The 23,721-nt window shown below is 34.2% G+C and overlaps 2 protein-coding genes across 4 annotated transcripts; both read left to right on the forward strand.

Moving 5' to 3' along the window:
* The first annotated feature begins 332 nt into the window (after window positions 1-332).
* LOC18034501 (gamma-tubulin complex component 6) lies at window positions 333-10,578 on the forward strand. Of its 2 annotated transcripts, none has more exons than XM_006423954.2 (14): window positions 333-818; window positions 934-1,590; window positions 1,975-2,181; window positions 2,295-2,606; window positions 4,036-4,160; window positions 4,464-5,627; window positions 6,065-6,206; window positions 6,305-6,470; window positions 6,607-6,770; window positions 7,219-7,304; window positions 8,022-8,121; window positions 8,556-8,617; window positions 9,549-9,708; window positions 10,052-10,578. In XM_006423954.2, exons 1-14 carry the CDS (start codon window positions 645-647, stop codon window positions 10,223-10,225), a joined length of 3,693 nt encoding a protein of 1,230 aa, XP_006424017.2. In that variant the 5' UTR covers window positions 333-644; the 3' UTR covers window positions 10,226-10,578. The 2 variants fall into 2 exon arrangements, with proteins under 2 accessions (XP_006424017.2, XP_006424018.1); XM_006423955.2 differs by having other exon boundaries at window positions 6,311-6,470; window positions 10,052-10,577.
* A 1,463-nt stretch (window positions 10,579-12,041) lies between these two features.
* On the forward strand, window positions 12,042-19,890 carry LOC18033897 (abscisic-aldehyde oxidase). Of its 2 annotated transcripts, XM_024179487.1 has the most exons (11): window positions 12,042-12,230; window positions 12,636-14,330; window positions 15,007-15,266; window positions 15,390-15,599; window positions 15,750-15,968; window positions 16,697-17,662; window positions 18,352-18,447; window positions 18,614-18,712; window positions 18,934-19,123; window positions 19,214-19,461; window positions 19,555-19,890. In XM_024179487.1, the coding sequence occupies exons 1-10, from the start codon at window positions 12,086-12,088 to the stop codon at window positions 19,429-19,431; spliced, it is 4,098 nt and encodes a 1,365-aa protein (XP_024035255.1). In that variant the 5' UTR covers window positions 12,042-12,085; the 3' UTR covers window positions 19,432-19,461; window positions 19,555-19,890. The 2 variants fall into 2 exon arrangements, with proteins under 2 accessions (XP_024035255.1, XP_006424019.1); XM_006423956.2 differs by having other exon boundaries at window positions 19,214-19,890.
* Window positions 19,891-23,721: the final 3,831 nt, after the last annotated feature.

Genomic DNA, 23,721 nt, shown 5'->3' on the forward strand with positions numbered 1-23,721 from the left:
GTATTAGATATAAGAATGATTTAAAGCAAAATAATTAAATAAAACTTATATTAAAGCAACTTTAATAGTAAAAATAACTAAATAAGAAAAAATATAAGACTGATTTAATTGATTAATTATACAAATATTTTTGTTATTTTATATTTATTAAAAATAATATCAATGATTGTAAATATTTTTTAGAAGTGAGGTGTATTGGAAATATCCCCACCCTCAAAATAATATGAGTAGTTTTCTGAAAAGTATTGTTATTGTCTATTTTAAATGAGACCCTTCAACAGTTGAATGTTTACACTATTTGCTAATATATATGGTTAATTCCCATTTAGACTCACACGATTTCACTGTTTCTTCTATGTAAGTTGCTTTCTTGCAGCGCTGCGTGGAGCCGCAGACGATGATTTTGGAGGCAATTTAAACTTTAAAAAAAAAAAATTCACCACCCAACATTACACTCAAGAGACTTACACAACTGACACACACTCGCTGCCGGGGCGGCGATCGATGAGCGCCAATCAGCCGCCAAAGCCGAAGGCCATGAGCAGACTACGGCGCCGTTTCAGCACATTCGAGCCATCCTCTTTTTTCATGAAAAATTGAAAACAAATTTGGTGCGTTACGGCGACGTTTTTGTTGGAGAAGAAATGGCAGTGGATGCAAATTTCGCATCGTCGTTGTTAGAGAAAGTGAAAGTCGAAGATCCGTGGCTTCCTCCCAGAACATGGGAATCAATTCCTTCTCAAAGTGGGCCCCATCTCTTCTCCTCTTCCTCCTCCAATGACCACCGCCATCTCCATTGCGCCACGTCATCACTCTCCGTAAGTACTAGTTTACGAGCATTTACATGACCTGCATTTTTTTTTCTATTGTATTAATCTAAAAACTATGAGAATTTTAATTAAAGAATGGAAATTTTTGGACTTAATTTTCCAGGAGGCGAGTGTGGTGAGATTAGCGTTGAATGCTTTACAAGGTTTAGAATCAGCTCTTATTAGTATAGAGAAGCTTGCTGTTGCATTTTGTTGTGATCCAGCTGATAGGACCTTTCATCGAATTCCGAATCTATGGAATCGGTCTTCAAGCACTCATGCTCTTGGGAAAATTCTCAAATCTATTGGCTGCTCGGGTATCTTGGTTTTCCTCCTGCATAAATTTGTAGACCATTTTAGAAATTTGGATGCGTGTTTAACAAGGCAGAGTCTTGAAGATAAAGAGCAGCCTCCGTACAGTCTCGTCAATCAGGCATTTGCTGTTGCGGTGAATAAGGTTTTAGAAGGGTACATGTGTGCACTAGATACGTTGTATGCGTCAGTGGGTTTGAGATGCTCGTCAAAGGGTTTTGATGCTGTCTCTGAAGAAGGATGCCTTACAAGTGGAGTGCAATCGAAAATCACACTCTTGGAGGTGTACTTGCATACCAGAGAATTGAGGACTCAAATTGAAGTTCTTGGAAATATATGCAACTTACATGATATAGCTGTTTGCTTCTCTGAATCTTCTACTGAAAATGCAACTGCTAAAGCGATCTCAGAGTTTAAGAGCTTTTGGAGAGGTGGGGATCTGCTTACTTATTTGTACACACAGTTACAGGTCAGCTTATTTTAAAATTTGTTCTCTGCAGTGCTTCCTTTCTTATTTATTTACCTATTCTACATTCTTCTTAAAATTTCCTTTCAAATGGTAATACAATACCATATGCTGACTACAATTAGTCCAGTGAAATTGATTCTTTGAAATGTGCTGGAGTCCTGGTGAAGACAACAGTTGTTGTGAGAATTAGTATATTCGTGCCTTAATTATGATCTCCAGCATTGTTACAAAACATGCTTTCTTGATTCAACAAATTCAAGTTGTGCATAGACAGAGTTCTTAATTGCTTGTTGAATTCCCAATTAATAATTTTACATATAATTCATTTTATGAGATATTTTTTGGTCTCACTGATAAATGTATCAATAATTTGTCCCCCTGTAGGTTGCTGATTCTGCTCACCGCCCTTTACTCAAGTTTCTTTTTCTTCGGTCATGCGATCCGTATTGTAGATTTATAAGATCATGGATATTCAAAGCTGAGATCAATGATCCTTATAGGGAGTTTGTAGTAGAATATGTCGGCAATTCACCGGTTGATCAACATGGCAAAACTGGAACCTCTATTGACTTCCCAGGGACAAACATTAGGGTAATTTATTTTGCAGTAAATTTAAACCAGTTGTTGAGATTGACCTCAACATATTTCCCCTACTTGTGTTCTCTTCAGTATTGATGCTCATAATTTGCAACTGCTCAATCCAGGAGCGAGTTGGAGTTTCCATTCCTTGTTTCTTGAAGCACTTTCTGATTCCACTTATAAGGGCTGGTCAGCAGCTTCAAGTAATTATGAAATTGCTTGAATTGTGTGATTGTGTTTTTCCTGGGGATCATACTTATATGGATTTTCTTCCCTGTTGGAGTGGTTTTTCTAGCAATCATCCTCTTTACACATCTCCTATGACTTTTGGAAAAGAAAATATAAAAACAATGGTTATTGCAAGAAATAGTTACTACGAAAAGATGCAGGAAAAGCTTGAAGGCCTTTTGAGTAAATTGGAAATCAGTTATCAACAGGTACCATATTTTTGTATTTCCCTTTTTTTACTACTTTCTTTATCTTTGTTTCCATTGTACTTGATTGTGGTAAACCATGTAATAGCTTTGTCCTATTCTCTATCTTTCTCTAGCCTTATAATGTTTGCAACATGTGTGACTGATTGACTACTATCTGGTTACACCTCCTAAGCTCAGGCCCACCTCTTGCCCCTAGCTGCTGACCTGCTTGTGCTTAGATCTATCATCGGATTTTTTTTGTCTTGTCAAGGTGATATGGCAATTGGTGGGTACTTTTATTTCTCTGATGTGGCTGGTGGTTGAGGATACGCGTCCCTCCTCCCACTGTCTTCTTTACGTAGTGGTGACAAGTGGAGTGCATATAACTCTTTAACTGTAACTACTAGCAGCACTCTTTATAGGGTTCCTAACTTTTCTTACTAATTAGAACGAATAAGCCAAAATATATTGCATCAAGTTTCCGGCTTCTCGGATCTTGTGTTCCATTCTAACCGTTAAAATTGTGGTGCATTTTTAAGTTGTATTTGTGATCATATTTCAACCCTTAAAATGTAACGTTCAATTGATTTTTCTTTTTGGTTTTATATTTTAAATACCAAACCAAAAAATTAATGCAAAAAAAAAAAAAACCCAAAACTATAGCTCTTTTTCAAGAATGTCATGACAGTCTACTACAGCATGTGAACACTATTACACTTCTAGCACTTTCAAGAAGCAAACTGGAGGCTAAATTCGAAAATTCTATACAGAAGACTCATTCTAGATAGTTGGCACACTTCACCCATTTTCCCCCAACAACATTTTGGATCCCTTCCCTCATTCAGTGACCTAAAAGATTTGATTTGTTTGCTCTTAACATATATCTTCAAGAAAACTTGTGGATAGTGATTTAAGAAAGGCTTCCAAGAGAAGTTTACCTGCAAAGATGGTCAATGAATTGGCATGATATAGTGTGGCATGTAGTTGCTTTAATGTTGTCAGTTGGAATAAGGTATATTGGGCATTTTCGTGATCAACGTGATGGCATACTGGTTCTGAACTAGTATCTTCAAAATAGGTAATTAACATCGTAAAGAGTAGAAAGTCTGATAGTAGGCATAAGAGTCATAAATTTATACTAGGTCTGAATTGTTGATGGTCATGACCACATGCATTGACGAATATGTAAAAAATGGAGTGGAATTGATGGTTTCTCATCAATATCAGATTATTTAGGATACACAATTGTGGAATTGTACTTGTCCTGAGAAGTTGTAGTCTTTGTAACTTTTATCATTTGTAATGAGGATACAGGAGAGCAATTCTGTGTAGTAATGTCGTTAGGTAATTACATTGCCATTGTGCATGAAAGATGCTAATTCTTCCATTCTGCAGCTTCCTTATTTCCAAATTATCTTGTTTTATTTGACATGAAGATTTCTCCTTTCAGGTTGTATCACACAATGAGGCACCTGCCTTCCTTGGGAATGGAGAGAGCTTAGAAACATCTTTTTCATTTGAGTTGAATGACATGATGACTGTTCCTTCTACGGTTGATCAAAGGGGCTCAAATGTGTAAAATCTCTCTCTTTCTCTCCGTGAGCGCTGCACGGTGTTTATACTTGTGTGTTTCTGTCTTTGCATTCTTGTGTATGTATGACAGCATGTGTAGTCACAACATGCTCCTACATCCTCTAAGCGTTCATATTACATTCATCTGTATCCGCATCAGAAGTTGCTCACAGTAATATGAGGCATTATTTGTGTTGGCCAATGTTTGATACATAATGTCCTTCACGCTTTTGATATTTCCGTTTCTGTTGCTTTCCTTTCAAGTACCATGCCGCTCATCTAGTGACAAGGTTTATCTGCTTTCAGGGAAAATGGTAGTAAGGATTTTGATAACTCAAGTATGAAAGATGAATTCTGTTATGATAGAGATACATCTGAGTGCTCATCTTCAATTGATTCTGAAGAGCAAAATGAAGTTGAACGGTTGATTCAACCTCGTAATAATTTATTTGAAATTGAGCAGAAATACTTTTCTGCTTTAAGCTTCTCCATGACTACTCCTAATGGTAGTCCATTGTGGAAGTCTCTGCACAATGAAAAATCTGGGCATAAGAAAAGAGATTCTCATGAATTTTGTGAAAGAGATGATACCCTTAGCCACTTTGTGCTCACTCAGCATAAAAGGGCAATTCTGAGTGGCACATCTGTGCTGCCAGAGTCAGGGGAGTCACACTTGTCATGCAGAAATGGTCATTATACTGATGGCCTAGCTGATAAATGTTGGCCGCTTGGTTGCCTTTTGAAAAATCCTTTTTGTGTGGATGGAGGGGGCAGAAATGATCCCGAGCTGCATCCATCTGTCTCTGGCCAAAAGCATTCTGAAGAAAATATTCGAGTTTCTAAGGAAGGTATTTCATTTTACAGTGAGAAATTTGGCAGTAACAATGCTTTAATAGAGGGAACCTTAGGTGAAAATCAACTCGAGAACGGCTATGCTGTTTCTGATGTATCTGCTATGCTGAAATGGAAGCTTAACTACAGTGGCAATATGTTCAGTATCAATCCAATGTTGACCAGAAATGCCTTATTCTATACAATGGGCAAACCTGAGGGAAGGCTTGCTGCAGACCTTGGAAAATCATTACCTTGTTTTGACTTTTCTTCTGTAGAAGATCCTCGTAAGGTATTTCTGGAGAAGGTTGCTATTGGTTTTGCACAGGCTGTGTCTGAAGATTCAAGTTTGTCTGCAATTAGTGGTGAGAGGAATCCCTATAGTGAACCAGTAGGTGAAATCCTGATTGATAATCCCAAAGTGTCATGTATTAAACCACATTTGGAATCGAAAGACCACAGTAAAAATATAGTTGGAACAGATATTTCTGGTACAAGTAGCTGGGAGAGTTTGCTTTCCACTTCAAATAACATTGAAAACAATACTGTGGAAGACCACAGGCAGGAATTCTCGGCCATCTTTGAGATACCTCTTGATTTTATTATTGACAAATGCTTGCTGCAAGAAATCTTGCTTCAGTATCCTTTCCGTGTTTATTCCAACTGTCCCCTTTTGTAGTTTTTGATAGTTCCTGAAATTAGATTACCAACAAGTCAATAGTCTGAACAGGATCATGCCTCTGACATATCACATTTACCTTCCAAATTGTGTTAGTCTGATCATAAAACTCACGATGATAGATGCATGCCCCTGAAAATTTATTTGTCTACATGGCTTGTAAACTTAAGAATCTGTTAGAACATGTGCTGTTGAGGTGTGTATATACTTAATTTGTGATTCAATTAGGGCATTGCTATTGGAAGCTTTCTCTAATTGTATCAATTGTGGTTGAGGTGCATATGTGGTAGCTTCTCAAGATGGTACCATTGAAATACAATTATTTTATGCTGGTTATACTTCTTAACAAACTAATACAATTATTTTATGCTAGTTACACTTCTTAACAAAATGATAGATATAAGTATGTTAGCAAGCTGATGATAAAGTTGCTAGGTGAGGGGTTTGATTTGCACGAACATTTATTGGCATTGCGGCGGTACCATTTTATGGAACTTGCAGACTGGGCAGACCTGTTTATCATGTCCCTTTGGCATCGTGTATTTCTTTCTAATCAACTCTTTGCATTATGATCTTTTATTAATTGATTCATATGGTTACAGTTTCTTCTGATTCATTTGGTTTTCTTTGTTTCAAGCTGCAGAAGTGGTGTTTTACAGAAGCTGATCATAAAGTATCAGAAATTCAAGGGATACTCGAATTGTCAGTTCAGAGGTCTTCATGTGAACAAGACCATAATAAGAACAGGTTATTTGTTTATATTAAAGAAGATGGAACCTCACCTCTTTCAACATCTTCTACAGGTAATTTCTTTAACTGTTATTGCAAGCTTTGTGTATTCCTTTTCATCGAGTTTGATTATATTTTGTTTGAGCATGGCATCCTTGGCTCATTTTCATGTTTCCTAGTTTTAAATGTCTCTCTTATTCATATTGGCAGGAGTCAGTTCCTTCAACTTTTTAGGTTTGGGTTACCGAGTTGATTGGCCAGTCAGTATTGTTTTGACTTCAAATGCGATGGAAATATATGCTGATATATTTAGGTTTCTCATACAAGTTAAGCTCGCTGTTTTCTCGTTGAATGATGTATGGCGCTCATTGAAGGTATAATCCCTAGGCACTCTCTTACTTTTTCCATATATTGAGGTTGCTGATCATGTGTCATCTACCTTTTTATATCATGTAATTCTCTAAAACATGATAAAGCAAGAAATCAGGTAATTGTTGTCTGAAGCACCAGTCTCTGCAGGTTCTTACCCGACCGCACATCATATCTAGTAGTTACTGTTTTCATTAAACTTTTCATAACTAGTTGCCTAAGTGTTTAATGTGTGCATGACTTATGATTTATTTAGTTTGTTGTTCTTTTCTTGGTGAAGGATTTTTCTAGATCCTTAATGGTCTGACTAAGAATTCGATTCCATTTTGAATTTCCCTTGTTTCTCTATTGGTTGATGGATGAGCTCTTAAAATATCACCTAGAAACTTAATGTCATGTACCCAAGCAACAAGGTGACTTTGGACCATTCTAAGACTTCAATCTTCTTTACAGGATTTAATGCACTTAATCAATCAAAGCCGACACTCCACACAACATGAAAGGGAAGTGAGCCATTTTAATTTTTTGATAAAGTTGAGGTAAATTGAGCAATGTTTCTTCTCCTCTACATCTTTTGCACTAATTTCTATTGTTGTTGTATCTGGTCCTATCTTAAAAGGATGACTTTTCTCAGTCTTATTTCCTCTGCCTTCTGCATTCAGGGAGCCTTGAAAAGGTGCTGAGGGTTGCTCATCTTTTGGAGAGTGGCCTGCCAACATGGGTTTACTGGAGTGTTTGAAGTGTGACCAAGCACTGGCGTTCATCACTTTACACATTCCCAGAAACTCATGTGGGTATGTTGCTCTCCCTATGGAGTGTGACCTTGCCCACTAGATCCCTTTATATAAATATAGGATTAGGATCAATGGCACTGCAATTGGAACACAAATTACAGCACATTTTGTGGCCATTAAATCAAAATAATAACAGAGGATAAATCATTTTCCTTTATCTTTTATTGTACTTGAGTTCTTAATTTGAGATATGCATATTAAGCTTTCTATTCTTGATGATTTGATTACCTTTGGAATTCATGAGCTGTAGTGTAAGGAGTAGAGAGCTGAGGTCTATTGTCTTTGTTGTCACAAGTTGTGTTTTCTTTCTAGATTAATCATAGGTCTATATATAGAGTGGACTTCTAATTTATCATATGAGTTTCAGTTTCAGTTTCTCTACTCTGTGTTAATCTCAATATTAACATTTCCATTTCTAATCATGTAAATCCAATGATTTCAAACTTTTTGCCTGTCTGCCAGACACCAGGTCAATCATTTTGTATCAACACTACAGCAATATGTGCACTCGCAGCTATCTGATGTTTCATGGTGCAAATTTCTTCATTCTCTAAAGGATAAGGTTTGAATCACCTTGATTATTGTCTGTATATATTTTTTTCTTTAATGCGCGCATGTGTATTTAAAATTTGAAAAATACTGCCTTTATTTTCTTTTGAATTTTTCCCTTTACCTTTTTGCCAATAGTTGATGTCAATGCTTTGGTAGTTGGCTGAGTTGTCATATCATAGCATGGTTGAGTTCAATAGTATGCTTGATTATTGAATAAATGAACTGCTTTGCCTTTTGTCTGTCATGAGCTTTTCCACTGTTGAGACTTTAGTTTTGTTCATGTTGACTGAGATGAATGTCTGTGAAAGGATTAATTTTGTTGGCTTTTGTACGATATTTTATTTCTTCTTCATGCATAATCAGTTGCTATTCATTTTTTACCTTCTCTCTTTTAGTCTTTGAAAAGTTGAAAACAAATCTTGAACTTGTCTGTGGCTGCTGTAGGTCAAAGATATGATGGATCTTGAGTCGGTGCACATGGCGTATCTTTCTGATGCATTAGACATGTAAGTTTATTTATTTATTTTTTGTTTGAGTTTTAGCTTCTTCTCCTATTGTATATGCATAAGTTGCAAAATACAATTGTGCTGAGAAAAAGAGTTCCTGTTTAGGATAATGCACCACCTTGGACCCAAGCTTTTTTTCAAGTTGCCTGTTGAAATTTTTTCTGGAAATGCTTATTCATTTTCTAATTGTTCTTCCAGTTATATTTCCTCTTGTATGCTTGATAGTTAGGTGAGATTGAATGACCTCAATTTACATCGCTTGTCTTAAAGCAATCTAATATCAAAACCATTCATAAGGTGATCCTAAGTTTAAAACCGGGGATTCAAGGTTAGGGGTACTTTCAAGGCTTCAACTTCCTAGTTGCTGTTGTTAAATGCTGCTATAGAAGGAAGCTATTGCTTGGCAGAAACTTTGGCTATAGGCATAGATGATGTGTTCTCCATCTTCAGTTGGTTAGGTGAAAGTTTATGTAGTCAGTCTTGCTCTTGGGACTGGTAATGGTCCAGGTCTCTAATAGTTATCTACAAATGGTCACTATGATTGGAGTTTACTAATTTACAAATTCTTGTGTGATGCCTACTTTGAAACAGCCTGTGCTGTGTAAGAGCACTGCCTTTTTCAAAATTAAATTAGAGACTGGAACCTTTTGATAAGAGCATGATGCCTGTTGCAAACTTCACATAAACTAGTTTGCTGTTCTCAGTGTTTTACATCAGTGTCTATAATTTTTTGGAAATCCACATTATGTGTGTATTTTAGGTTAATAGACATAAGAAATTCCTAGTTATTGTTTTTCTCTTGTTTACCATGTTTCAGTTTCTTGGCCTGTTCAATAGTTAAATTCTTTTTTCTTTTCTTTAGATGGGCCAATTTTGGCCTTATTTGATTGTATCATCTTGATTCTTAACAGCGAATATAAAATTTCTACAGATGCTTTCTCTCTGATGAAACACGGGTTGTTGCAAGCATCATAGAAGGCATTTTACAGTGTGCACTAGACTTTCAGTCTTGTCTTACCAGAGGAATATGGGATGCTGAGCTGGATCAAGGCGATTTTCTGGGAAAACTTTCTAGAATCAACGTATCACAGGTGATTGTTGTTTCCACTAATCCATGTGTCTAAAAACAATTTCATTTTTAACCCTGTTTAGTAGGCATTCACACAAGAGATGACTTAAATCATGGTTATGAACGTGAGGATTGTGCTGTGTTACAATTTCAGATCTCAATCATAAAACACTCCAAAATGTCAAAATTGGAGGCATGCCATTTATGGAAATTTGTTTTCTGTGTGAAATGCATATACTTTAAGTGTTAGATTGCCATATTGTACATAAAAACTGAATGAAAGTTGTTAGAGATAGAACCATCCATAACTATAAAAAGGTTTCTCCATGTTAGTGTATTAAATTGTTCTCCCCACCTTTCTGCAGGTGCTTGCCATAAAGCAAAAGTTCGACAAAAACCTAAAAGAATTGCATCTCTGTTATCTGAAATCACCCAAACACGGAGAGTTTGGACTTTCCCGTTTCTGGAGATATCTCAACTACAATGAGTTTTTCTCAGATATCAACAACGGAATGGCCCGTTATCCCTTCAGAGTATGAGACTGTGGTTCATACTAATTACAACGAAGTGTTGATTGTAATGGAACTGATAAAAATTTGTTCAAACAAGTTCAACCTTGGAGGTAAACTATTAAAATCTTCCTTGTAGGTGGCAGTTTCATCTTCTTTTGGTGTTTTAGGATGAGATTCTAACTAACAGCCAAACAAACTAACTTATTGGAGATTGTAAATTGATGCTGTATTTTTCTGTATGATTGTTGAAAAAAAAAATTGAATGAATGATCTGTATAGCAGTGTTGGAAAGTAATGTTACAACTTTGTGTTTTTTCTCAGTTGTGTTGGTGTAAAGGTATTCATTGTTTCCCTTTGCTTGTTCTTTGGAATTAAAGATGAGTTTATACAAGAGCTTGTAGTTTTATCATTACTCTTTCCAAATTTGAGTTTGATGTCATAGTAATCTAAAACAATTTAACTAGAAGCATATTCAGATATGATTTATCCTATTTGTTGTGATATTTATCTATAGAATGGAATAATGGTGTTGGTGTTTTTTTTTTTTTTGGAAATTATTTCTGCACTATTGTTTTGTCATATGTACATATAACCACTACTAAAATTTTAACATATTCTTTGCGCCATTTTTGTTTTAAAGCTTATATCAATCAACTACTTTAACACTAAAAATAATCATTTTATTCTTAAATAAATTAACAAATTATTTTATTATACAAAATTTTAAAAAATAAAAATTATAATTATAAGAATACCCTTAAATTTAATAAAACAAATAAATTACAAAATCTAAGATGATAATTCTTAAATGAAATTATAGTTATAAAAATTAACATCTTGTAATTATGATTTTATTTAATTTTTGTGATTAAATTAAATATAGGGAAGTTTACAAAAATTAACATGAAGAGAAAAGCTCCCTATAATTATTGTAAACTTCTCTATAATTAATATTAAGAAACTTCTCTATACAAATTACATGAAATTATAATTACAAAAAATTAACATGATACTTTTTTAAATATAATTATAATTATAAAAAATTAACATATTGGATTTGAGATTTATTTATTTTATTAAATTAAGGAATATTTTTATAATTATAATTTTTTATTTTTCAAAATTTTATATAATAAAATAGGCTTTTAATTTATTTAGCAGTAAAATTGTCATATTTTAATATCAAAGTGGTTGACTGATACAAGTTTAAAAATAAAGATGGTGTAAATAATATGTAAATATTTTATGATAATTAAACATACTTATAATAAAATAAATATGATGCTGATATAATTTTCTTTTTTTTTCATCATCTATTATCTATGTTAAATTGTTAAATGTAAATGGTTGTATCGTTCAAAATGATATGATGGGTATTGAGCTTCCTAATACACTATTCATGGTTTCTATTTGTTAGATTGAGACCTAAAAGAGTGAACTTACATTGATGTTTAAGGTATGTCATATTATTCAAAATTAGTCTGTCCAGCTTCAGCCTTCAAGCCAAGCCAGTTGAAGTTAATCATTTGAGAAATTTCTGCACAAATGGTGCTTGTGAAAATGCCCAAATGACTAGTATACTGCACGGCATATGGTGCTTGAGAAAGTGATATCCAAAATGCAAACAAAGACTCTAAAACAATTTTATTATTCTATTAAAAGTGAAAACGACCAATACGATGTACTAGTTGATAAGAACTTGGCAAAGCTTTGTAATTTTGTTTTTGTAACTTTCACTGAGAACATCTAGAACAATATTGACGACAACACCAAAGTCCCATCTTAAAAAAATATATATATGGGGAAAAAGAAGAAAAAGAAAGAAACTAGTGCCTCTATAGTGCAGATGAAATGCTTTAGCTGTTTCAGTGTGTGTATGTGACAGAAATGGTGGAGGATAAGAGAGACAGTGTTGTGTTTGCTGTTAATGGAGAAGGGTTTGAGGTCTCAAACGTTGACCCTTCTACTACTTTGCTTGAGTTCTTGCGTTATCACTCTCGCTTTAAGAGTGTCAAGCTCAGTTGTGGCGAAGGCAAGTTTAGTTTTCTTTATTGGGTTCATAGATTTTCTCTATCTATTCATTGTAACTCTGTAATAAAACATTGTTTCTTTTATATTACCCACTTTAGGAGTTGTATTCTAACACTTTACAAGCTATGTGCTTGATGATGTGAGTTTAATTCTTTTTCACTGTGTTGGTCTGTTTAATTTTTTCCTATACGGTGTATTTGCTTTCTTCAAAAATAGGCTTTTGACTCTTTTGAGTTTTTATAGTATAAATTTAAATTTTCAAGTATTAGAATTTTCATCTTGAATTTCGTCAACCAAACTGAGGATTCAGGTGCTATTTGCTAATCATAATCCTATGCTTTTATATGTGAAATATTGACTATTATTTAAGTAATTCTTTTCCATGTTCTGCTTTTTGAAATTGCAGGTGGTTGCGGTGCATGCGTTGTCCTACTGTCTAAATATAGCCCTGAGCTTGACCAAGTTGAGGATTTTACAATAAGTTCATGTCTCACACTGCTTTGTAGTGTAAATGGATGTTCTATTACAACTAGTGAAGGTCTTGGAAATAGCAAGGCAGGATTCCATCCCATTCACCAAAGGTTCGCTGGCTTCCATGCTTCTCAGTGTGGGTTTTGTACACCAGGGATGTGTATGTCGCTGTTTTCAGCTCTTGTGAATGCTGAAAAAACTAATCGGCCAGAGCCCCCTGCAGGATTTTCCAAGTTGACGAGGTCAGAAGCAGAGAAGGCTATTGCTGGGAATCTTTGTCGCTGTACTGGCTATCGGCCCATTGCTGATGCCTGTAAAAGTTTTGCAGCTGATGTTGATATTGAGGACTTGGGGTTTAACTCTTTTTGGGGAAAAGGAGAGAGTAAAGAAGTGAAGCCCAGTAGATTGCCTCCATGTAAACGCAATGGTGACATATTTACATTTCCACAGTTTCGGAAGAAGGAAAATAAGTCTTGGATGCTTTTGGATGTGAAAGGAAGTTGGCACAATCCTATTAGTGTTCAGGAACTTCAAAACTTGTTGGAGTCCCATGAGGACAATAATCAGACCTCAATTAAATTAGTTGTTGGGAATACTGGTATGGGTTACTATAAGGAAGTCGAGCATTATGATAAATATATTGACATAAGGTACGTCCCTGAACTGTCAATGATTAGGAGGGATGAGACAAGAATTGAAATTGGAGCAACTGTGACAATCTCTAAAGCCATAGAATCTTTGAAAGAAGAAACCAAAGAAGTTCACTTTGAGTGTGTGCAAGTGTTTAGAAAGATTGCTGAACACATGGAAAAGATTGCATCAACATTCATTAGAAATTCTGCCAGTGTTGGTGGAAATTTGGTGATGGCACAGAGAAAATGTTTTCCCTCAGATATCGCGACAATACTTCTTGCAGTGGGTGCAAAGGTTAATATAATGAAGGGTCAAAAGTGTGAAAAGTTTATGCTTGAGGAATTTTTAGAAAGGCCTCCATTGGATTGTAGAAGTGTACTTCTAAGTATAGAAATCCCATATTGGGACCCAAGTAGAAATGTTACATCTGAAACCGATAATTTGTTGCTGTTTGAAACCTACCGAGCTGCACCACGACCCCTTGGAAATGCATTGCCCCATCTAAATGCTGCTTTCTTGGCTGAAGTTTCTCCCTGTAAAAATGGTGACAGAATTATGGTGAATAACTGTCAGTTGGCTTTTGGAGCTTTCGGGACAAAACATGCAATTAGAGCAAGGCCAGTTGAAGAATTTTTAACTGGAAAATTGCTAAGTTTTGATGTCCTGTATGAAGCTATAATATTACTTAGAGACACTGTGGTAGCAGAAGTTGGTACTCCAAATCCTGCTTATAGATCAAGCTTGGCTGTTGGTTTTCTTTTTGAGTTCTTTAGCTCATTAACTGAGACAAATGTTGAAATTTCTAGGAGTTTGTTGTGTGGATATGGCAATGATTTCTCGTTGAAGGACTCCAAAGTACAACAATATTATGACCTGTCTGATAAAAATAAGGTCCCAACCTTGTTATCATCTGCTAAACAGGTGGTGCAGTTAAGTCGAGAATATTATCCAGTTGGTGGGCCGATTACTAAATCTGGAGCTGCTTTACAAGCTTCTGGTTCGTAACATATTATTTGATGATGCATGGAAATAGAAACATGAATGACCCCACTTTTAAACTTATTTGTTTACTTACTGACATATTTCACCAGTTATCGAATGTCCTGAGTACTTGTTGAAATAATTCTCTAGCTTTCGGTATGATCAGTTGCATTCAAAGGCATAAAATATTGAAAAATCAATAATTCACCTTATATACATTAACATATGTAAGAGCTTGGTTTCTCTTTAATCATTTGTGATATTTGTTGTTAGGGCAATATCATATCTGTCTCTCTTTTTGTATTATGTGTGTGAGCTTACTGCTGGCAGGACAATAATCGGTAGGAATGGTCTGAATTTGACCACTTTGCTGTGATGTAAATTTGACCATAAACGATATCAGCAATTGAAAATGCTTGGAAATGTTTCTTAATATTTTGAAATGACCTTTTTACTGTTTATTGGATTTTCTTTAGCATTTATTACAAATAAGCCAATAACAACTGATGGTTGCTTAAGAATTGACCTGTTCTTTGTTAATCCTTGCTGATCTTAGTTGTTGGATGAATTTTCTTGAACTATAATTTTTAATGCCTCTATTGTTTTAGCTTTCAGCCTCATAATTTCTTGATTTACTGCTCCAATTTCACTACAACCGTAGATAGATTTTTCTCATCTAGAAATTTTTGCAGGTGAGGCAGTTTATGTGGATGACATCCCTTCTCCAACTAATTGCCTATATGGAGCATTCATTTATAGCACAAAGCCTTTGGCACGAATAAAGAGCATAGAATTCAAGTCTAATTCAATACCTTGTGGAGTGATTGCACTTTTGACTTTCAAAGACATTCCTGAAGGGGGGGAGAATATAGGTTGTAAATCCATGTTTGGTCCTGAACCCCTATTTGCGAATGAGCTTACTCGTGGTGCTGGTCAGGCTGTTGCCTTTGTGGTAATTCTACGACTTCTTCAGAATTGTTTAGTGATATCTCACTGTTAATGATGTGCATTCAATAGAAGACTGCATATTTTTCCTTCAGGGGATTCTGTGTTTTAACAAATATGGCTTTTTTAGGTTGCAGATACACAGAAAAATGCAAACAGGGCTGCAAACCTTGCAGTGATCAATTATGAAATGGAAAATCTAGAACCGCCCATACTATCTGTAGAAGAAGCCGTCAAGCAATCTAGCCTTTTTGAGATCTTTCCTCACTGGTACCCCAAACAGGTTGGCGACATAACAAAAGGAATGGATGAAGCAGATCAAAAAATTCTCTCAGCTGAGGTGATTTCATATCACTTCTATTAAAATCAATTTCATTCCTCAAATGAATTTTTACATTTTTACATTGTTATAGCATGTTTATAAAGTCATATAGTAAGCATTCTCATCCAAGCTCATTCTCAAATATTTTTGCCAAATTGTTACATCCAGATTAAACTCGGTTCACAATATTATTTTTATATGGAGACGCAAACAGCCCTTGCTGTGCCAGATGAAGACAACTGCATGGTGGTCTACAGTTCAACTCAATGCCCTGAGAATGTTCATGCTACAATTTCGAGATGTCTTGGTATTCCTCAACATAATGTCCGTGTGATTACAAGAAGGCTGGGGGGAGGTTTTGGTGGAAAAATTTTTAAATCCATGCCTGTGAGTATATTGTGTATAAATTTGTTTTCTAAATTGGGAGCTCTATCTTTATCAAGGAATATCTTTATTAATACCCTTGTTTCTGTGTGCGTCCATACTGATTTTCATGGATAACTACAGCATTCACTAGAGGGACATTGCCTACCGTGTCTTTAAAAGTGTTAGGCTGACAACTATCCTCATAGAAGACCCTTAATGCCTGCTTAGGAGGACCGACTTTAGTTTATGGCCTATAGCTATTGAAAATGGAAGGTCATTCCATCATAAATATTTTTGCATCAGACTTTTGTCAAATTGCTGTTTTTATGTTCCTTACTTTCTCATATCTGGCTTTCATATCTGATGCTATCTACTGGTTCATCATTGACAAGAAACTACATGCTGCATTTTAGCCATTAAATTTCATGATATGGGTCTTACGCAAATGGATGCAAGACAAGAGAGTGAGATGCCGAACGCAGATACTGTGCATTTTGAAATTGAATATTGAGAGATAGAAGTCAATTAGTGCTAGATAAATTGGTATATACTGTGATTACACAGCATGAGCAAAGGCTAAAAACTTTGAAAGTTGCTGCTAAGTTTCAGAAAGACAATAATTTTGCTTTTGAAGCTATAAAATATGCTCTTTCTCTTGGAAGCAACCTTTTAGCTGTCTACCTAATTATTGATTAATATACTTTACGACCTGTTGAATTAATTTCTTGGGTTGTCCTTGATGTTTTTAGGTTGCTACAGCATGTGCACTTGCTGCATACAAGTTATGCCGCCCAGTCAGGATATATGTCGATCGCAAAACTGATATGATTATGACAGGAGGAAGGCATCCAATGAAAATATCATACAGTGTAGGATTCAAATCCAATGGGAAGATTACAGCCTTACAACTTAACATATTAATTGATGCTGGAATGTATCCAGATATTAGTCCGGTTATGCCAATGATTATGCTGGGTACACTTAAAAAGTATGACTGGGGTGCTTTACATTTTGATATAAAGGTATGCAGAACCAATCTTCCAAGTAGATCAACAATGCGAGCCCCTGGGGAGGTACAAGCATCATTCATTGCTGAGGCTGTGATTGAACATGTAGCATCTACCCTTTCAATGGAAGTGGATTTTGTCAGAAGTATCAATCTCCATACTCACAACAGCCTTAATTTGTTTTATGAGAGTAGTGCAGGTGAACATGCGGAGTACACAATACCTTTAATATGGGATAAATTGGCCGTTTCCTCAAGCTTCAACCAAAGAACTGAAATGATAAAAGAGTTTAACAGGTCTAATTTATGGCAAAAAAGGGGCATTTGTCGTGTACCTATTGTGCATGAAATGTTTGTTAAGTCATCCCCTGGGAAAGTAAGCATTCTAAGTGATGCGTGTATTGTTGTTGAAGTTGGAGGGGTTGAGTTAGGCCAGGGACTTTGGACAAAGGTGAAGCAGATGGCTGCATTTGCACTCAGTTCTGTCCAAGGTGGTGAATTGGGTGATCTATTGGATAAAGTACGGGTTGTACAATCTGATACCTTGAGTCTAATTCAGGGTGGAACCACTTCTGGGAGCACCACATCTGAGTCCAGCTGTGAAGCAGTTCGACTATGTTGCAATGTTTTGGTCGAGAGACTGTCTGCTCTCAGGGGAAGGTTGCTGGAGAGAATGGGTTCTGTAAATTGGGAGACATTGATTCAGCAGGTAGCTGTCTGCTCTTCTAAAGCACTCTAGCTAAGTTCACTTTCTGTTTCTCAACTTCATTTTGTATGTTGACTCTCTTATTTTATTTTATTTTTTTTCACGCACTGTGTATTCTCATTCTTTATAGGTTATTTATAATTCTATATGGTATTTAGTTTACATTAACAGAATTTTGGCATCTATTATTAAGGAGGTTATGAAAAAGAATAAAGTTTTTTTTTTGATGGTTGAGAAAACAAAATTGGCTATGATGAATATAAAATTATGTTTCCGTGTTATTAATATCTAACCATGTTTATGATGAACTTATATATGTGTCTCTTAGGTATTGATAATTAACCATGTTTATGATGAACTTATATATGTGTCTCTTAGGTATTGATAATTAACCATATTTCAAGGACACATCTATGATTGTTTGTCTAAAATTATTGTTAATTTGTTTATTTAATGTTTGTTTATTTTTTAAGCTTGTGTCTCACATACAATCATCTTCATGCAGTAATCTGCGAAAATTGAAGTAATGTATAACCATAAATAGGTTCGTGGTTGTCATTTTATATTCATCAGTTTTTGTCCCTAGAACTAATTTGGCAGATGAGTGTAACTGTTGAATTCAATAATTTTTGCAATTTTCTTCATCTTTTTCTTCCTCTTTTATTAAATACAGAGGGTTTTATACCTTGCAGGCACATCTGCAATCTGTGAACTTATCAGCAAGTTCTTTGTATGTACCTGACTCAACTTCCATCCACTACCTAAACTATGGTGCTGCAGTGAGCGAGGCAAGATTCTCTACCTTTCATGGAAGGGTGCTTATGTTGCAGTTCAAATAATGTTCCTGCAAAGTACACTTGAAGCTGCTCTTTGGGCATGATAGATGTACCTAGTGTACTACCTTACTGGGGGTATCTCTTTCATTTTTATTTATAAATATATTTCTGTTCTCAGGTGGAAGTAAACCTTCTGACAGGAGAAACCACAATTCTACGAGCAGATATTATTTATGACTGTGGACAAAGCCTTAACCCTGCTGTTGATTTAGGACAGGTCAGACGAAAAACTGTGTTTCTCAACTCTACTTAATTGCCATTATAATGAAGCTTTAGAGTTCCTTATGTGAAGATTTCAGTAAGATAGTGTTTACTTGTTATAGATAGAACTAAGCTTCTGTTTTTGAATATGCTGAGGGTAGTAGGACCGTCAATGGATGCCGTTGATTGATTAACACAGACTTATTTTGTTCAAGAATTAATAGTTGGATTTGGCAGATTGAAGGAGCTTTTGTTCAAGGAATTGGTTTTTTCATGCTTGAAGAATACCCTACAAATTCAGATGGATTAGTTGTTTCTGAAGGCACATGGACTTACAAGATCCCTACTATCGACACCATACCCAAACAGTTTAATGTTGAAATACTGAACAGTGGGCATCACCAAAAACGTGTACTCTCTTCGAAAGGTAATGTAAATGTGTCTCCGACTGAGTTCTCTAGGATATATGATAGTATCATTACTTAAAGATGTCCGCTTCAATCTGTGACTTGTGCAGCGTCTGGTGAACCACCATTGCTTCTGGCAGTTTCAGCGCACTGTGCTACAAGAGCAGCCATTCGAGAAGCTCGGAAACAGCTTCTTACATGGAGTGACTTAGACAGGTCTGATATAACATTCAATTTGGAGGTTCCGGCCACCATGCCGGTAGTGAAGGAGTTCTGTGGACTGGACAGTGTAGAGAGGTACTTACAGTGGAGAATGGCAAAGGGATAGCTGTGCACAAAAAATTGGATTGGTCCAAGAGTAGAATCTCTATTTGCACCCTCAAATAATCTTTTTCATTGCCATCTTTCGAATTACAGTACATTTTATATTGGAAGTTACACAACATTACAGGGCTGTACAGGTGAATTATAACAGGCTGGGGTGTAATAATGTTGATCTGTTTACCATTTCAAAATGCCAGTGTGCATTGGAACAAATATTTGGAAGCTGCATCAACTACAAGTATTATTGCAATGAATTGGTAAAAGTCTGGACAGGTAAATTCTTAAAATCACTTTGTACAACATCTGTAAGAGTCCATTTGAGCTCTCCTTGGATATGTGATATGCATATGGGAGACTAATGAGTTGTTGCCATGTGTATATGATAGTTGTTGATTCTGAATTTCTGATCTGAAAAAGAAAAGTGTAGTAGTGTGGAAGAAAATGTAACAACAAATGTTTTTTTTCCTCTTTTTTCCCCCATTTTCTATCAAGTTTGGTGCAACGGAATTAATATCTACTCAATCCTGGTACGATTGCTTGGAGTTGAGAACACACAGTAGTTTCAAAAGAAAACTTATCTTGGGACAATGATCATAAAATTAGAGCCACAAATTCTTTGTATAAATTGATGAGAGTTGTAAAGTACTATTTAAAGATGGCAAAATTCGGGTCCAAGCTTGGGTATAGCAATGTTCGGACTCGGACTAGGTTTTTTAATGAGTTTTTTAAGTTTGGATTTTATATTTTCTAATATTATATATGTATATTTTTAATTTATTTTTAAATTTTTAAATTTTTAAAATTTTAAATTTATTTTAATGAAATTGAAAATGAAAATATGAAATTTAAATATTTAATGTTTTAAATATATATAATATATAGGTCAAGTAAATATAATTATTTAAAATAATATATGTTTTGTAATATTTTTTAGTGAAATCCGGGTTCCGGCTTAGACCCTGCGCTTATCAAGTGATGCTTGGGATTAGTCTAGCCTCATCCCGAGTTGGGTATTACTGGCCTGCATCTCTTGAGTCCAAGCCGAGCAAGTATTTTTAATATCCATAGTACTATTATTGGTTGGATGAAAACGATAAATAACGAAAATAAATAATGTGCGTAATGTGGTGTTTTTATCCAATCAATAATATTATTTCTTATCAATTTGTACTTTTATACAAATAATTTTTGTGATCCTAAAATTAGATAGTCTCTGACCAAGGACTCAATTCGGACCGAATCAAATTAAAAATTCTATTTCGCTCAATTTAGGCCAAACTAAAAATATTAATTTCAATGTCGGGTTTCCTTTAAAAAAAAAAGGTAAAAAGTTTTTTAATTTTAATAAAATCAAATATTTCAATTTTGTTAGAATATATATTAGCATTTAGAGTATGAAATCCATGAAAAATTAAAGCTATTGTTTCTACATTTATGTACAAAATTTGAGGAAGAAAAATCTCAAATACAGACAAACGCTTATTAATATTTTAGCAAAAGAAAAAGGACTTACGCAACTTAATAAAAAAGTGGGTAAGATATTTGTTTGTAACTTTGCTTTTGGAACATGGTCAAAATCAACATCATGTTACATAATAATTCACATTACAAGATTTTTGACTGCTATTAAGCTTAACCAAATTAACATTATAGTTTTAATGGAGTCGTAGTCCATTGGCAACTTATGCACTTAGTAATTTTGAGTATATAAGTTCGAGTCCCAATTGTTATGATAGGATTTGACTTCTTTATAATAGGAGTTTATTTGACTCTGAGTCCCAACTATTATGATAGGACTTGACTCCCTTATGATAGGAGTTTATTTGACTCCCCGCTTTGGGAATAAAATTAATTTCCCTCCCATATTAAGTGAAGGTCGTTATTCGGACTGTGCCACACTAGAATCATAAAAGAGGGTCTCAATTGTTATTTGGTTGTAAATATCAGTAGAGTTCTAATTGTAATATATCGGTATTTCAAAAAAAAAATCAACATCATAGCTTATCCCTTATGATAAGAGTTTATTTGGCTCCCCGCTTTGAGGATAAAATCAATTTTCCTCCATTATAAAGTGAGGGTCGTTCTTCGGGCTGTGCCACACTATAATTATGAAGGAGAGTCTCAATTGTTATATGACTGTAAATATCAGTAGAGTTCTAATTGTAATATATTAGTATTTCAAAAAACATTTGAAAAGAATTTAGATCTATCGCAAATAGACGTAGGCAATTAAAAACTAAAAATTAACAACTTAATTAATTTTCAAAAATATTGTTCACCATTATTGTTCATGGTTATTGTTCATCCGCATAAAAAATATTAATTTTTCAAAAATACAATAAATTGTAGAAAATAAATTATACTGAGATTTTTACGTGGTTCAGATTAATTAATCATATATCCACAAGGTCACGGTCAGATGAAACGTAATTCACTAAGTTGAGTGTTACAACCTATGGATTTACCAAACTTAAGACTCTTACTTACAATTTATCACCATACAGTTTACTCAATCTTAGACTGAATCTATTTCTCTAAAATAATTGCTACCCCTCTTGATCCACAATCCTCAAGGGACTTCGGAAAGTGATAAATAGCAATTCTTCAATTCTTCAATTCTTCAATGTCTAGTGATCTAAGATCCATATAAACTCTCCACAGAGATGAAAAAAAGATAAATAAATAAATCAACACAACATTAAGTGCCAAATCCGGATTCTCTAGGGAGGAGGCCAAATTTTGCTTTTTTGCTTTATACTCTGTGTTGTGCGTGCCTTTAATTGTGAAATATCTTTCTTTATATATGCACTAGGGTTTCACCAAAATAATAAGAGGTTGTTTGTTAAATATCTGAAGTCTGAAATTTTATTAACTTCAGATCTTTTCTAAAATATGTTTGTTTGTTTTTTAGAACTTATGTCTGATTTTCAAACATTTATATTTGAATAGAAAAAGTAAATTTTTGTGACTTTTATCTAAATGGAAAAGGGTCTAAATGACAAATAAATATTATATTACAAAATATCTCTGTAAAATAACTTATTTCCTAAATTGTAAAATCTAATCCTCTTTTTTTGTTTTAATTTATAAGGATATAAATGTCAAATAACTAAGTTTAAGATTTTTTTATTTTAAAAACAAACAAGATGTCATTTATATTCAGATGTTTAAAAAGGAAAAACAAACATGTCAATCAGATTTTTGTAATCAGATTTATTCAGACTTTAAAAAAATTCAGACCCATTTAGATTTCAGACAAAAAAACAAACGCTACCTAAGTCTTAAAAGATTTTGATTCTTTCCAAATAAGAGTTTCTTTTCTCTTATAATTCCATGAATTTGAATAGGAATAAATCTGATCTTCTTATCTTACTTGTCTCCCAAGAAATATCTAGAGCATTTAATGAACTTCCTTTTTGAACAAACTTCTTGCTCTAAATAGATCTCATGCGCCAATTATAGAATTCTATCATTAATAGACTTTTTAAATTAGACATCTAATTAAATTAGGAAACAAATATTCCTAATAAATTGGAGTCTTACTAAATTAGGAATTAATAAATTAATCACTATTACAAGATATACAATAAATAAAATTCCAATTTAATTAGACTTGCAATAAGATTCCAACTCTATAAATAATGGACTTAACAAAAATCAACATCATAGCTTAGACAAAAGAGTTCTAGTCATCTGGCAGAGCTCCTTTTTCTTTCTTTTTTTGAACTTAATTTTATTTGGTATTAATAGCAGTCAAAATAGAATATTCTTTTTAATGGAATATTAAGCACTATAGTTTTTTAAACTGGTCATATCTTCTTTACTACTATTTGAATTCAGTATTAAGTTGTATTTTTTTAAAAAACTTTTTATAATATTATCTTTGGTAGTTAGTAAAAAAAAAGTAATTAAATCTTAATATTATGAGCAGGGCGAGCTTGGTTGGGTTAGGTTAAATCAGTATTGTGAAAATCTAACCCAATTCACTATTGATTTGGTTAGAAAAATAAACACAAGTTAATCAAATAAAAATATCTAATTTTACCTTTAAATCATCGAGTTGAGTTGAATTGGGCTGATCGAGTTGATTGAGTTTATTAAAATAAAAATTAAAAAATCAAAGAATAAAAAAACCAAAACTAAAATTATTTGGTACTAAAAATCAAATTCAAATAGGAAAAAAATATTAATTCTCCATCATAACACTAAATGTTGTCCATTCTACCCAACATCTATCAATAAACAAACCAACAAAATAAAGACTGTATAAAAAAAAAACTATATGACGTAAAAT

Source organism: Citrus clementina, unplaced genomic scaffold (genome assembly GCF_000493195.1).
Source record: "Citrus clementina cultivar Clemenules unplaced genomic scaffold, Citrus_clementina_v1.0 scaffold_8, whole genome shotgun sequence".
Lineage (NCBI taxonomy): Eukaryota > Viridiplantae > Streptophyta > Magnoliopsida > Sapindales > Rutaceae > Citrus > Citrus x clementina.